The following is a 16,356-nucleotide window of genomic DNA, read 5'->3' on the forward strand; positions in this document are numbered from 1 at the left end:
AGAAAAAAGAGAGAAGGTAACAAAAGTATTAGAAATGAAAAACTACAAACATAGCAGGGATAAAAAATGAATACCGTGATAAAGATATTATTTGCCAAAATGATTAAAGAAGTATGAAACTTGAGTTATTCTATTACTAAAAAAATATTTTATTCGGTAGTTCGAGCATCTTTCAGTGAAAAGAACACCATGTCTAAATGGTTTGAGAGAAGAGTTCTTTTAAATATTCAAGTAAGAATTAATTCCAAGGCCGGGCGCGGTGGCTCAAGCCTGTAATCCCAGCACTTCGGAAGGCCGAGACGGGCGGATCACGAGGTCAGGAGATCGAGACCATCCTGGCTAACACGGTGAAACCCCGTCTCTACTAAAAAATACAAAAAACTAGCCGGGCGAGGTGGTGGGCGCCTGTAGTCCCAGCTACCTGGGAGGCTGAGGCAGGAGAATGGCGTGAACCCGGGAGGCGGAGCTTGCAGTGAGCTGAGATCCGGCCACTGCACTCCAGCCTGGGTGACAGAGCGAGACTCCATCTCAAAAAAAAAAAAAGAATTAATTCCAATATTTCACAAACTGTTCTTCCCTAAGGTTTTATAATTCACTTAAAAAATCAAATTTAAAGGGGTAGATATTTTAAGAATGACTAATGTGAATTTAAACCTGAAATTCCAATGTAACCATTTATTTTTTCTCAGACTATATTCCCTAGCTTATGAAAATGTTTATCAGAAGACTTTAAGCAATATAACTCCTGGATTTCACAAAGAGGAGCAGCAAGCTAATTGGAAGAAGGGAGAAGAGTGTTGAATCTACAGTTACATAGCACTTCACTTTATATGAGGGAGAACAAATCAATGATCCATTAATGGAAAGGATATGCCAGCCAATGTTTTAGGACTAAAGCACCCTGGTGCTTCTACTGATTTCAGGTAAGAATTTCACTGCCAATTTTGAATTGAATTATTCCATTAAAGTACAAAAGTTCCTTGACAGATGTATGCAACTAATAACTTCAAGATATATAAGACCAAAACTGAGATACAGTGAATTTTTCTAAACATATATTTAATTAGCATACAGATTAACCTCAAACATTATTTATGCAGCTACTAATGGCACTGGCGATATATATGTTTAATATGTTCTGTGTTGCACATACATGGCAAGTGGCTACTTTGAGCTTAAAGCTGGGATTCAGACTAGCTCGCTAAACTGAAAGGAAAGAATTCCAATAATTTCAATAGTTTACTTTCTGGCTAAATGTCAAATGAAATAGGCAACATAACATTGCATCTGAAGCACATGATGGTACACAAGGGTCAAGCTCAGCCCATGTATCCTGGTTTAAGCCCCACCAGATACAGAAGCACACTATCTTGTACTGGGGGATAAATATACATAATTCATAGGTAGAAAAGGGGACATTTTTTCCACTTCTGGGTGGAAATCAGCACAGGTTTTGAAATAGGAAGAAGTTCACGTAATTCATCTTCATTTTAGTAGCCTGGGGGCTTGTAAATGTGGAAACCCTCAGAAAGCATCCCATTGGCATGGATGACTGATGGGGTGGAGTCCTAAAGCCCACAGCAGTGGTGAAGCACTAACCTCCACCAGTCCCCAGCAAGTCAGCATCAATAGAGGGCACAGAACAGAATATGACAGATGACTTTATAAGCCCGTATGATACACTCGGAGATAAGAAATAAGTGTTTGAGATTTTAAATAAGATTAGAAATTGGAGGTTGCAAAGAGTCAGTGAAATTGGGTTGCACATACAATAAATGTGACCATTTAACTCAATTCAATACTTTTAACCAAAAATAAAAAAAATAAAATTTTTTTTGGGAAAGTGCGGTAGCCAGCCTACAAGATGGCCCTCAATGAGTCTCAGCTCTGGTTAGTCACCCACACACACACTGAATTATGACTGGCCTGTGTGACCAACAGAATATGGTTGAAATGACATGAGGAACTTCCAAGGCTAGGTTGTGAAAGTTATTGTAGTTTCCACCGTGGTCTCTCTCTCGAGTTGCTGTCTCTGGAGGAAATCAACTATTACGGCACGAGGACAATCAAGTTGCCCTACAAAAAATTCCACTTGAGGAACTGAGGGATCCAGCCAACAGCTAGCACCAACCTGCCATCCATTTGAGAGAACATCTTCCATCCTTCTTGGAAGATAACTTTCCAGTCAAGCCTTCAGATAGCTATAGCTCTGGCTGATATAGTCACAACAACGTCATGAGAGATGCCAAGCCAGAACCAGCCAATCGGCTCCCAAACTCCTCACACAGAGAAATTATGAGATCACAGATGTTTATTCTTGTTTTAAGTCACTGAGTTTTGGGTGTGTTTGTTACACAATACATAACTTGATGCTCTATAATTATTCTGAAAACGAGTAAGAGCCACTTGAGAACCTGAAACATGGAATTAATATGATGAAAATGTAATACGATAATGCAATTTTTATGAGGAGAGATGTGGGACCACAAACTAGAAATAAAGTATAATATTCATAGGGTAAATACTTATTTTACATTATTAAAATGTTTGACACTTTATTAAGACAGAGCAAAAGAACATTTGTGAAAATAACCTTCACAGCACGAAATACTTAAAATAATTAAATAACTTCAAAGGGCAACTTTTATGTAGTAAATGTCAGTAATGGCATTTTTTAATCTCTACTGTAATTCACATAATGTATCATATTTTCTTACCATATTTTATATCCTTTTAGTCAGACTGTGGATGTCTATACTACCAATAAAATAATAGACATAGGAGTTATTTTATATGACCTGTGTCTATGCAAACAATGAATAATAAAGCACTATAATTTAGATGCTTAGGGTTCTTTCATCTTTAAGAATTCAGGCACTATTCCTCCCAAGTTTTAATCTACTGAGATTTCTAACCTGTCTCAGTCATAGAAAAGAACAGACAAGGAGCCACACCACACTCTGGAGAGCCAAGAAACTGTATTTACAGAAAAGAGATTAGTATATAAAACCCATTAAGATTCACAGTACCATTTTTTGTTTGAAATCCCACTCCTACTGAATTCACTATTTTATCTGGTTCCTATTTAACAGGCATTTATATAGTGCTGTGTTGTAGGCTCTGTGTTTTATTAAAGGGTAATTCACTTAGCCACTATTCTAACATTTGATGGTCATAACTTAATATTTAATATGTATATAGTATAAATTGTGTTTCCTTCCTGAACGTCACAAATAAATATTTCTATAAATTAAACCCTGTTGACTATTACTGACATTTATTTTTCTGCATATAAGGACATGAAAAATCTGTGGTTAGAATATTACTATATTACTCAATACTTTCCATTTCCAGCACCATCTATACTCAATGGTGTTACATGACTATGTAAAATGAAATTGATAATTTTTATTGTACACTAACTTGAAATTATGACAGATAATTATCTTATACATTATTATTTAACCAAATATGCAAACCTCCAACTTCAGAGAGATTAGTAGGAAAATCTTTCCAAATATAATATCATTTGAATTAGCCTCTTGTACAGTCTTAGAAATAGTTATCCATTAGTGCCTGGAAGAAGTAATAACACGATGAGTTTTTGATGAAAAATACTGACTCATTGTAACACATTATATTCTACTGTGGTTCATCATTAACACATAAGATAAAACAGTGATACCTGTTATAGGAGTATTGTCACATTTGTGAAACTGAAAAATGCGTGACCAGATGCCACCCTGATCTGTACATCTAACACATGAAAAATCATTTTTAGGTAGCTATTAAATGCAAAGCATTACTTGAAATCTTGACTGCTCCTTTTAACAAATATGTTGGGATAAATACATTATAATGGGCCACCTCATTTGTTCTACCAACTAGATTACACAAGAGGATTGGCAGTATTATGTGGAATGTCTATTCCCTGGTCCTAGGTGTTTCCTTCCAGATAAAGAATGGCCTCCTCTCCACTTCCAGGGGAGAGGCAACATACCTGACAGACCATTTTGAAAGAATAAATTTGGCATATATAAGTCAATGTCTTTTCTCTAGAGACCAAGTCTCTCCTGGAGAGCACTCCAAATTCTGTTCTGCCTTTCCAGGAGAGGTGTGTCCAACCCAGTATTGCCTGGGACCAGGGAAATCAATTTAATTTTGGAGTTTAGTATTGGGAAATCCCATACCTGAAGATTCTCCAGTATACAGTCTTTTAGGAATAAACGTGGTATTTTGGTCACCACAGGCTTTATTTCTGCCTTATTTCTTTCTTTATTTAAAACATAGGCTGAGAAAAGGGGTGCTTCTTCTTGGGCCTCTTAGGGGACATAAGAAGTGGTGAGAAGACATAAGAAGTGGTGAGAAGAACCAAATAGTCTACAAAATGAGAAAAGACAATCACCTAGACACTAACCAGCATTTTCATGAGTTCCAACTTTCATTCTCTTGCAAACTACCTACGTTGTTTGAAGTTACAATGAAGAGATTCAAAGAACTTAATCAAGTATAAAGTAAGCAAACCAGCACGTTTAACCAAACCTCAAAGCAAAGATGATTTTAGCCATCAACAGACCTGAGAAGCCAAATGGAATGCCGTAATGAGGCTGTTATGCTAACATAAGATCCAAATTCACCAAATGTGTCACTCTATTGTAATGCTTTTGCCTTACAAAAGTACACAGATACTTAAATTATTCCATATAATTAAACCAAAAGCACAAACAAGGGCTACATTTACCTATATGTTAATTTCACATAACATTCTCTTTTCTTTCACTAAGTCACCAGGGATGGCTTATTTCCTAATGTATCCTTAAATTCAATTTTTAAAGACCTAGAAATAATTACAATTACTGCTCCAATTTCTAATGTTATGTCCCTTTCTATTTAGAGAACCCATTGCATACGTATTGCCTTCTAATACCGAGAGAGAGAGAGAGAGAGAGAGAGAGAGAGAGAGAGAGAGAGAATGACAGACAGAGGCAAAAAGAGGCAGAGACAGAGAGACTACACAAGTGTTAAGAGAAACGACAGTTTGCAAGACATATCTGACTCATTGGTTAAATCCAAGGAGTCCTTGTTGTGCTTTTTGCTGGTTCTGCTAACAAGAAGGTGCCCTAAGGTGGGCAATTTACACGGAGGTTTAATTTGGAGAAAGGAAACTTTAGGACTTCTATGGTAGAGTTCAGGAAGAAAGTCCACTTTTAGAGTTTGACGATGGACATTTGGGAGACCTGGTAAAAATAAGAAATCTGCCAAACAGAGGTAGAAATGAAGAAGTCACCAATACAGAAAGTCAGTGAATGGAAAGAATGTCAGCTGAGCAAATGGGGGAATGCATTTATTCAATGAATATTCATTGTTGACGATGCAGAACCTAACCTTAACTGCAGTTGTGAACATAAAACTTTTCCTTCTCTCAGGAAACTTGACATTTAGTTGAGAAGATGAGATACATAGAAACAAAAAGGTAAATAGCATTAAAACGAAATGTGATTAACAACGGAGTTGTATAGCAAATTTAATATATGAGAATAGAGAAAATCAGAAGGATGGAAGAAAGAGAAGGTGGAAACAATAAAACTTTTACTGAGCTCTTCTTCTTTGCAAAAGTCTTTCACAGAATATTTCAAATCTCAAAATAAGCAACTAAGTATGATTGCCCCCATTTTGTAGATGAGAGAGTAGAGGCTCAGAGAGATTACTTGATTTCTCTAAGGTCACACAGCTAGTAAGTGGGATATCTAGGATTTAAATCTAGATCTATCAGACTCCAAATCTTATTCTCTCTCTACCAAGTACTAATGAAAAAAAATGTAAAGGAAACTGAGCACTGGAAAACAAGCAAAACACTTTCCTTCATCCACCAAATACTAATTGACTCTCTGAGTATATGCATGTTCTGGGGAAAAATAATCAGAAAGAAAAATATTTTTCTACATTTTTGAAGCTTCTAGGCTAAAGATGGGTGGGTGGATAAGACAGAGACAAACCAACAAATAATGCAGAGCTTAGTAAGAAAAGTGCCAAAGAAAAATGAGAAAATGCCATGGGCTCAGATAAGAAAAGATCACATTATTTTAAGAGCATCAATAGGGCCACATTAGGAAACACAGAAGGGTAGACAAGTTTATAAGAACGGGAACCAGCTACTCCAGTTATATATGGTAAATGAGTAAAAGTGTAGAAGTGGAAAGCACGATGCAGATCAAGAACCAACAAAAAGCAGGAGTGTGACTAAAATGTAAGACACAGGGAGGGAACCACAGGAGAGTGACAGACTCCAAATATTTGGCTAAGATATTATACTTAATTTTGAACATAACAAACAACTAGATAGTCAAGCAGAGAAGAGATACTCTCTGAATTATCCTTTACAGGAAGTAATCCACATTTTAAAGGATGGATTTTAAAATGCTACTGAAATAGTACAGTAAAAAAGCAATTCAGAGCCAGGTGTGGTGGTGCACCTGTAGTGCCAGCTACTCAGGAGGCTGAGGCAGGAGAATCACTCCTTGAGCCCCAGGAGGTTGAGGCTGCAGTGAGTTGTGATCATGCAATTCCACTCCAGCCTGGGCAAAAGAGTAACATCCTGTCAAAAAAAAAAAAAAGAAAAAAGAAAAAAAAAAAGGCACTCTAGGTTTGAACTGGTATGACAAAAAGTAATATTTTTGAGATGGAGTCTCGCTCTGTCGCCCACACTGGAGCACAATCGTGCAATCTCGGCTCACTGCAACCTCTGCCTCCTGGGTTCAAGTGATTCTCCTGGCTCAACCTCCAGAGTAGCTGGGACTACAGGTGCCCGCCACCTCGCCCGGCTAATTTTTTGTATTTTTAGTAGAGACGGGGTTTCACAGTGTTAGCCAGGATGGTCTGGATCTCCTGACCTCGTGATCCACCCGCCTCAGCCTCCCAAAGTGCTGGCATTACAGGCATGAGCCACCGCGCCTGACCAACAAAAAATAATTTTTAAAGAGAGGAGTGCAAAGACGTTTTTGAGATAAAATCTATAAAATTTGGTAGCTGTTATCCTGTTGAGAGAGAGGTCAGAGAGCAACTTCAGTGTTTGAAACTCAGGAAACTGGGGAAATGTGAAAGCCAATAAAAAAGGAGAGGTTGCAGAGATTAACTACTGACATGGGTTGTGCCACAGGGAGAAGATTGAGTCTGGATTTTCATTAAAGTAACAGAATGAAGAGGTCCTAGAGGGATATGAAAATATCATGAGTGATGCTGGACCTAGAGATATAAATATGAACTGCATCAATTTAGAGCTGATCAGTCAATTCTTGAGAATAAAGTCACCAAAAGAAAGAACATGTAAATCAAAACCACAATGAGATATCACCTCACATCTGTCAGAATGGCAATTAACAACAAGAAAAAGTGTTGGAAAGGATGTGGAGAAACTGGAATCCTTACACACTATTGACAAGAATGCAAAATGGTGCCACCACTGTGTCAGTGTGGAGGTTTCTCAAAAAATTAAAAATAGATACCATATGATCTAGCTATTGAATTTCCGGATATTTATCCAAAAGAACTGAAATCAGGATCTCAAAGTGATATCTGCATCCCCATGTTCATTGCAGTTTCAACAGCCAAGCTATATAAACAAACTAAATGTCCACAGACAGATAAATTGATAAAGAAAATGTAGAATATACACACACAATGATATAGTATTCAGCCTTAATAAAGAAGGAAATCCTGCCATGTGAGACAGCATGGATGAACCTTCAGGACATTATGCCAGGTGAAACAAGCCAGTCACAAGAGAACAAAGACAGCATGATTCCACTTATATGAAGTATCTAAAACAGTCAAATGCACAGAACAGAGAGTACAATGGTGGATGCCTGGCTCTGGCAGGAGGGGGAAATAGGGAATTACCAATCGATGGGTATAAAGTTCAAGTTAAACAAGATGAATAAGCCCTTGACATGTGCCGTACAACGCTGTACCTAGAGTCAACAATAACGTATTGTTATTACATTATTACTTACAAATTTGTTAAGAGGGTATACTTCATGTCCAGTGTTATTACCATAATAAAATAAAAATTTTAAAAAGAGAGAGGATGCACGTGACGAGGAGAAAAGGAGAAGCAAGAATGCAGGGCTGGAGACACAACGCCGAAGTTTTTGAACTAGGGAAGCAGCTCTCTTATGTAGCTCACTTAATACTTGTAGGAAACTGGATATTAAAGAAGAGCCAATAAAGGAGACCAAAAAAGCAGAGTATATAGCAGATAATTTTCATTACGGAAATCAAATGAGAAAACTTCAAGTGCAGTTACAGTATCAAATTGTACAGAGATTAGAGAATTAAGACAGAAAAGAGGATTTGCTGTATGATGGTCAATTGAGATTAAAGAAAGTATTTTCAGAGGCATGGTGAGAATATTAAAATGCTTTTGAGTGTTGGTAGGGCAGACAGCTGTGGAACTCAGTAGACTGCAGGATAATTCCCAGTGTTCAAGAGGCAGGCATAGAGCTAAGAGCTAACAAGACCCACTGGAAGCATCTGTACAAAGGAAGCATCAAATTAATGTGTTTTAAAAAAGAAAAATAAATTCAAAGACAAGGTCTACAGCCAAACAAGCATTTATCTTGAAAAATAAAATCAGAAGTAGTTTCTAATTGGTTAATTAACTATGCAGCTACACAAAGGTATTCAAAAGGATTAGCATGGTGAAATAACCTTTTGTTTAGGCAGTGATTCTCAAGTGAGATTGGCTGTTAAGCTTTGTAAACTTTGCTGTTAACCTTGGCAAGAACTGGGTGACAAGTTAAAAAAGAGAAGTCAAAAAACTTATTCAAAATCCCTGCAAGAGATGTTCTAAAAATGAAACAAAAAATTATGATTGCTGATGACATAAAAAGAGCCATCAACTTTAATCAGACTAGACCAGATGGAGCCTGCATATACAAAAAGTGTACTGTCGCTAATTATATTAAGAAAAGAAAAAAAGAAATGCTCCAGGCAAGGACAGAATGACATCCCCCTTGTAACAGCTATAATCACAGCACTCTGCAGGCAGTCTGCAGCACCATGTAAGCTATATTTTTGTCAAATAATATGAGTATGTCTGACAGTTATGTTCTATCTCAGGCTGTGTCCTTGATGTTAAGAGTGTTCTCGTGGAGCAGAAATAGAAACTGAAGGATTTCCCCATTTACCAGAGAATAACCTTAGGAAATCAATCTAACAAACTAGTAAAGATGACTCAATGCCATGGACCAAGTGACTAGAATAGAGATCAAGTCTTTCTACAGAAACCTAAATCAACTTTAACTGGCCAAAGTCTAAAAAAGTATAACCCAAGTCTATGCAAGACAGTGATAGGACAAGGGGATTGTGAGGTCACTCACTCCAGTTCCCACCTTCTATGAGTTTATAAATCCTCATAAGAATGCTTGCCTTTTGCTTGCCAAAAATCTTTAAAAGAATCCTAAAATTAGACACATATAAAAGAATTGGTTTGAAAATTCAGGTAAGAATTATGAACCCCAATATTGCAGCCTAAGATCTTTTAAAAATAAATCTTACTGGCCAGGCGCGGTGGCTCAAGCCTGTAATCCCAGCACTTTGGGAGGCCGAGACGGGTGGATCACGAGGTCAGGAGATCGAGACCATCCTGGCTAACACGGTGAAACCCCATCTCTACTAAAAAATACAAAAAAACTAGCCGGGCGAGGTGGTGGGCACCTGTAGTCCCAGCTACTTGGAAGGCTGAGGCAGAAGAATGGCGTAAACTCGGGAGGCGGAGCTTGCAGTGAGCTGAGATCCGGCCACTGCACTCCAGCCCGGGGGACAGAGTGAGACTCCGTCTCAAAAAATAAATAAATAAATAAATAAATAAATAAATAAATAAATTTTACTAAAAGCTAAAAATGTTTATGTTTATGATATGCATAATAGGTAAAAGTGAGTGCTTGGGAGACAGATGGCTGAGGCTTAATTCCTGGTTTTGCCACTGCCCACTGGGGGACAGTTACATAATTTCTCTCTGCTTCTGGTTATATGTAAAATGAGGGTAATAACAGTAACCACTTCATAAGATTGCTGTGAAGATTACATTGTGACTTACATAAATCACTTACTAAAGTGCCCTGACACAGGGCATGCACTCAAGGTGAGTTAGTATTCTTAGAGACAAAATCTTGCAGCCTCAAACTACTGAGCTCAAGCGATCCTCCTGCTTTGGTCTCTTAAACAGCTAGGACTACACTCTCGTGCCACCACACCAGGCTAATTTTTTTGTTTGTTTGTTTGGTTTGTTTTGTTTTTTTGGTAGAGATGAGTCTCTCACTGTTGCCCAGGCTGGTCTCAAACTCCTGACCTCAAGCAATCTTCCCAACTTCGCCTCCAAAAGTGTTGGAATTACAGGCATGAGCCACTGTGCCCAGCCATAGTACTATTATTGTATCATTATATCAATAAATCAGATTTGATCTCTGCATGTAACTCATCACATCTAAAACTGGGCATAGGAAGGTCGTAAATAAATGGTTAAGGTAACTAATGGCTTCAGGTAATCCGATGATGCTCTAGGAGGCTGCAACCTTAACATGGATCTGACTGTGGCAGGGAAGAAGGACGGACCACTGGGAGGAGTAGAGAGGGGAGTATAGGCTCTAACAGTGAGACTGTTAACATCAGAGAAGAAGCCTAGATCTACTTCACGCCAACAAAAAAACACAGTCAGAGGTTCCATCAAATATATCTATCTGGCTTATGTTTAGCCTTTTCAACTCCTAGGATGAAGTAGGAAAACTTCGAGATACCATTTAATTTTTTTTTTTTTTTTTTTTTTTTTTTTTTTTGAGACGGAGTCTCGCTCTGTCACCCAGGCTGGAGTGCACTGGTGCAATCTCGGCTCACTGCAGGCTCCACCTCCCGGGTTCACGCCATTCTCCTGCCTCAGCCTCCCGAGTAGCTGGGACTACAGGCACACACCACCACGCCCGGCTAATTTTTTTGTATTTTTAGTAGAGACGGGGTTTCACCGTATTAGCCAGGATGGTCTCGATCTCCTGACCTCGTGATCCACCCGCCTCAGCCTCCCAAAGTGGTCATTTAATTTCTTAGTCCCAGTAGCTAAAGAGAGAACACCATCAGGACTCATCAGTTTCACACTCCAGCAACAGTAACGCAACAACTCTTTATTGTGTTTGTCTTTCTGACAACGTTCAAAGATCTATGGACTAAGATATCCACATCAGAGTAATATAAGTAGTAAAATAAAAGGCAGCATCCTGTGAACATCCTAAATGTTCAACTAAATGTGGTGGTACAATAAAGTGATAAAATCATGCAGCCATTAAGATGTGCTTATACAGGATATTTAATAACCTAGAAGGGGTAGAATCATTATAAATATTGAATACACAGAATAAATTCAGTTTTATAAACACATATACATAAGAAAACATGCCAAAATGTTAATGGTGGTGTTCTCAAGATGACAGATTACTAGAGAATTTTTTCTTCTTTGAACTTTGCTACATTTTCTAAATTCCACACAATGCTCCTGTTTTAGTTTAATAATTTAAACAACATTTTGAAGAAAATAAAGAGGTTACCATGGCTGGCATTAAGTCACTGAAAAATATTTGTCAATGAAGAACAAAGAGTTGGAACAGGGAATCCCTCCCCTCTCTCCATTCCATTTCCCCTTCTAACATTCTCCCTCCATGCCTCCCCTCCTTTTTTCTTGCCCAACCATCACCCTCTCCCTGCCACTATTTACCATAATGGTCACAGCAGCCCTTTTGCTAGATCAGACAAGAGAGTTGTTAGAGTGGGATTGGGGGTGAGGTTGAGGAGGGTCCTGAAGCTGTAATATCTGCAACAGTGGCAGTGAAATGTGGTCACAGCCTCCCATCCTAAAAATAAAAATAAAAAAAGTGTTCCCTTACCCTTGCCTCCTCCTCTAGTTTGAAGACACTATACTCAGTAAACACCACTAGATTATATTTTCCTTTTTATTTCTCTCTTTCTTTCTTCCCTCCTTCTTTCCTTCTTCCCCTCCTTTCTTTTTCTTCCTCTTTTTTAATAATAGAAACAAGCCTTCTCTATTCTCCTAGGCGTCGCCTGAGCAGGCCTTTAAATTAGACAATTCTAGAGCTAGGAGATAGTCACTGGCCTGGGACTAAGTGCAATAAACCCTTCTGTGACCAAGCAAGAGTATTTGGCTATGCAAAGTTGGTCACTGAAGCGGATGAAGATCAGTTTGTATAAGAAGCACTGATATTTGAAATTAAGGAAAGTTATAGGTGTGGACTGGACAAGGTCAAGCGGCAAGAAAGGGTAATGAAGCTCTAGAAACAAAATAACCTTGAGGCAAGAACTATGACCGAGGAACTAGACTCAAGACAGGAAGTCCAAGATCCACAGAGGAGGGTTAACTCCTGTCTGCCCCTCTGTTTCCAGTCACCTGGCATGATGCTTAGATCCTAAGAGGTAATGACTCACCATGGGAATATTAACTGAAGGAGAAGTCTAAGTGTGGAGTGCCTTTGGTAAATGTCACTGAAGAGTGGCCAAGCCTCCCTCCAAGGAGTATGGGTAAGACCTAGACTTTGAGAACCTGGATGTCTGTATGCCTGGAAAGGACTAACACTCAATACTGACACCATGTGGAAGCAAAGGAGAAATGGCAGTAACACTGTTTAAACATCAATGCTTTCCCCTGGGGAAAGAAAGCAGCCAGATTTTCCTCTCACAGTATAAGCTTCAGGGGTTCTTGGGCAAATTAAGATGAAAAGAAATCCCAGGAAGATATGAGACCTTCTGATATGCAGATTTACAGTGAGTCTTAATATAAATTTGCTGAAGGAGGGGGAACCAGAACTTATACCACTGAATATTACAGAACTATTAATAAATACTACACTATGAACAAAATCAAATACCATCAATCTCTACCCTCTGAAGGTTTCAGCTTCCTCTCCCTTTGATCCCAAAGCTTCCATATACCCAAATGCTTTTTGGTCAGCTCCTCAATCCAAAATTGAATTTATTTCATGAATGAAAGACAGGAGAATAAAGAGCAGGCACAGCTACCATGAAATCTCATCAATCTGACTTCTTTTATATGCAGACGCATCGGTCAGGGACAGTAAAAGTAACCCATTGTTCCCCACTGTCTTTCTCCCCCATCCTCTCTATCATGCATTCAACTGGAGGCTGAAAGCTCCATTTGCAGGGCCTGTGTCTGCCTTGTTCTCCACTGAATTCCCAGCCCGGTGTTTGGGACATTGAAGGAGCACCACGAATATTTGCTAAATGAATTAGCTCATTCAATTGCCAGATCAGACTTAGCTCAGGGATAAAGAAGAATGAAATGTGATCACAATCTAGGGGCAGACTGAGGAGTGGGTTCATTAGAGCTAAGTTGCTTAGGAGACCTGCAGGTCTGAGAAAGGAAGCAAGCAGTAACAGAAGGAAGAGAAGCAAAGCCAAAGCAGAAACAGACAAAGTTTAGTAACTCAAGTTTTTCCCCATAGATGAATATTCCTAGTACAAAGCCTTCAAGCACATCCCCTCCTGAACCCGCTGCATGTCCCCCGACTCTCCCATGCATTGATATACATGGGGTTGTAGGATCATGGTTTCCATTTAATTGACTAGAGTTAGCCAAAGACTTCTGTGATACTTTGTCTACCCTCAGATACACCAGAGGAAATATGGAAAGGATAAAGCATTTGTATCGTTCACATCTGGGCATTTATTTACACCTAATATCCCAAAAACATATAAGAGAACTAAATCGGGCCGGGTGCAGTGGCTCACGCCTGTAATCCCAGCACTTTGGGAGGCCAAGATGGGTGGATCACGAGGTCAGGAGATCAAGACCATCCTGGCTAACACGGTGAAACCCCGTCTCTACTAAAAATACAAAAAATTAGCCAGGTGTGGTGGCTGTCGCCTGTAGTCCCAGCTTCACGGGAGGCTGAGGCAGGAGAATGGCGTGAACCCGGGAGGCGGAGCTTGCAGTGAGCCGAGATTGCGCCACTGCACTCCAGCATGGGCGACAGAGCAAGGCTCTGTCTCAAAAACAAAAAAAAAAGAGAGAGAACTAAACCAATTAAAATACATCAATATAAATGGAAAAGCCCATGAGAACTGTTGTCCTACTTGACAAGATATAGTTAATATTTGGTCATGTGTAATACTTCTATTCTCTGTAAACATAACTTTAAAAATAAAACATATCTTATATTCTGCCATGATGAAAGTGAACAAAGTGAATAACTATAAGATGCCAAAATTTTCCTTTACTCTTTTATTAAATCATGTTGTGTGATTCTGTGCCTTGGGTAAATCCAATTTGGATTGATTTTCTAGAGATAATATAATGCATACTGTAAAAGCAACTGTCACACAGTGAGAAAAACAGGAATGACTCATAAACTCAGAGAACAATTGGATGTTAGATTTAAATAGAATGTCAGTTGGACATGGTCTGCTTCTCCTCTCTCTGTCCCCAGATTCTCTGAGATGTCACTCAGATAGCCCCAGCCCTCTATGAGGCAAAAACAGTCCCTCTCTGTTAGTTCCCTTTCCTTCAGGTAAATAGGATCTTTTATCCCATAACATGACAGGACAGATGCCTAATACAAACTTCATTAATCCATATGAATATGTAGACAGTAAGAAGTTCAAAATATGATTATAAAACAATGACTTTTTTGTTACTAGACACTGCTTCAAGCAATGTTTATTAAATATGAGGCACTTTCCTGGGGTGAAGAATGAAGCAGATCCAGCAGCTATATTCAACGATTTAGAGCTTGGTAGGTATGCCTTTAAAGCCAGGCTTCCTACCAGGAGTCCAAGGACCCAGAGACAGTCCATGAATGAGCTTCCAGAAGCCTACAAATCCCTTAAATAAATGCAGTGTGTTTACATGTTGGTATGTGCATCTGGCAGGGCCATATGTTCAACAGGTATCAAATTCTCAAAAGGATTGGTGTCCCTCATGAAGTTAAGAATCACTGCCTTGAGGCTCATAAAGTATTTCACTTCTCAAAACAGTTCCAGATGCTCAAAACATTTTTTTGAACTTTTCCTTTGGAATGTTTCAAAGCCTAGGATACCTTTCATGAATAATCTCAATAATGACAAGCCTTCCTTGGAGGAGGACTCCAGTTTTTAAAGTCATGCAAAAACATGGCAGACAGATACAATAGGAAGATGCCTAAATTGTGTCGTTTATTTTTGGATAAAATGAATATAACTATAACTTAATGGGACTATTTTTCTTGGGGTACATGCATTAAAGGTTACACATATATTAATTGAAAATCACATGGAAAAGCATCAATAAAAACATCAGTACTTTAAGGATTATATTAACCAAGGTGAAAAAAGGACATATTTCTATTTTTTCATTCATTAAACACATATTTATTGAGTGTGTAATATGTACCAGGCACTCTTAAAAGTGCCAAGGATATAGGAGTTAACAAAACAGAGAAAAATCCCGGCCCACATGGAGCTTTCATTCTGCTATGTTTTTTTTTTTTGTTTTTTTGGGGTTTTTTTTTTTTTTTTTTTTTTTTTTTTTTTTTGAGACAGCGTCTCACTCCCTTGCCCAGGCTGAAGGGCAGTGGTAAAATCTCGGCTCACTGCAACCTCTGTCATCCAGGTTCAAGTGATCCTCCTGCCTCAGCCTTCTGAGTTGCTGGGATTACAGGCATGCACCGTGCCCGGCTAATTTTTGTATTTTTAGTAGAGATGAGGTTTCACCGTGTTGGCCAGGCTGGTCTCGAACTCCAGACCTCAAGTGATCCACCCACCTTGTCCTCCCAAAGTGCTAGGATCACAGCCATGAGCCATTGCACTAGGTCTCATTCTGCCATCTTTATTTAATTGAATTCATCTAACATGTATTGCACAACTATGAATGTGTTAATAAAAATAAAATAGAAAAAATAAAGTAGGAGTTTAAAAAGTATGTTATAGAGAAAATAATGTTTGGGTAGAAAATTATTGATGGCAAAATACAATGTATGTTTAGCATGCTAGTATAAATATTTGGTTAAAATGAACAGAATTATTATAACCAAAACATACAAATAAACAGTAATGATATTAAGTACTTGACAATTCTTAGAGCATATACAGTATACTTTTAAACTATATTTACTCATGTGATCTAAGCAAAAGCTACAGAAAGATTTGGGGGATTTGGGAGCCCAGGATCACAACATGGAGGAAACAGAAAATAAGGATGTCATCAGACTCAGGACTGAGTTTGCTCCCTTCTCTAAAAATATAAAGATATGCCACATCCAGAAATTCATAGAAAAGGAAGTTCTTGCTCCAAGCCTAAATCACTTT

The 16,356-nt window shown here is 38.5% G+C and overlaps 1 protein-coding gene across 5 annotated transcripts in view; it reads right to left on the reverse strand.

The window, feature by feature from the left end:
* The window catches only part of LOC105470104 (transmembrane protein 117), a 579,101-nt gene that overhangs the window by 495,143 nt on the left and 67,602 nt on the right, over positions 1-16,356 (reverse strand). The window contains exon 1 of one of the 5 annotated variants that reach the window (XM_011721856.3): positions 2,132-2,499. The exons of the other annotated variants lie outside the window; for them this stretch is intronic. Within the exon in view, the coding sequence (XP_011720158.1) occupies positions 2,132-2,154 (23 nt within the window). The 5' untranslated portion in view covers positions 2,155-2,499. Of the gene's footprint in view, positions 1-2,131; positions 2,500-16,356 lie in introns of those variants that run through there. 5 annotated transcript variants of the gene reach the window in all.

This window comes from Macaca nemestrina, chromosome 10 (genome assembly GCF_043159975.1).
Source record: "Macaca nemestrina isolate mMacNem1 chromosome 10, mMacNem.hap1, whole genome shotgun sequence".
NCBI lineage: Eukaryota > Metazoa > Chordata > Mammalia > Primates > Cercopithecidae > Macaca > Macaca nemestrina.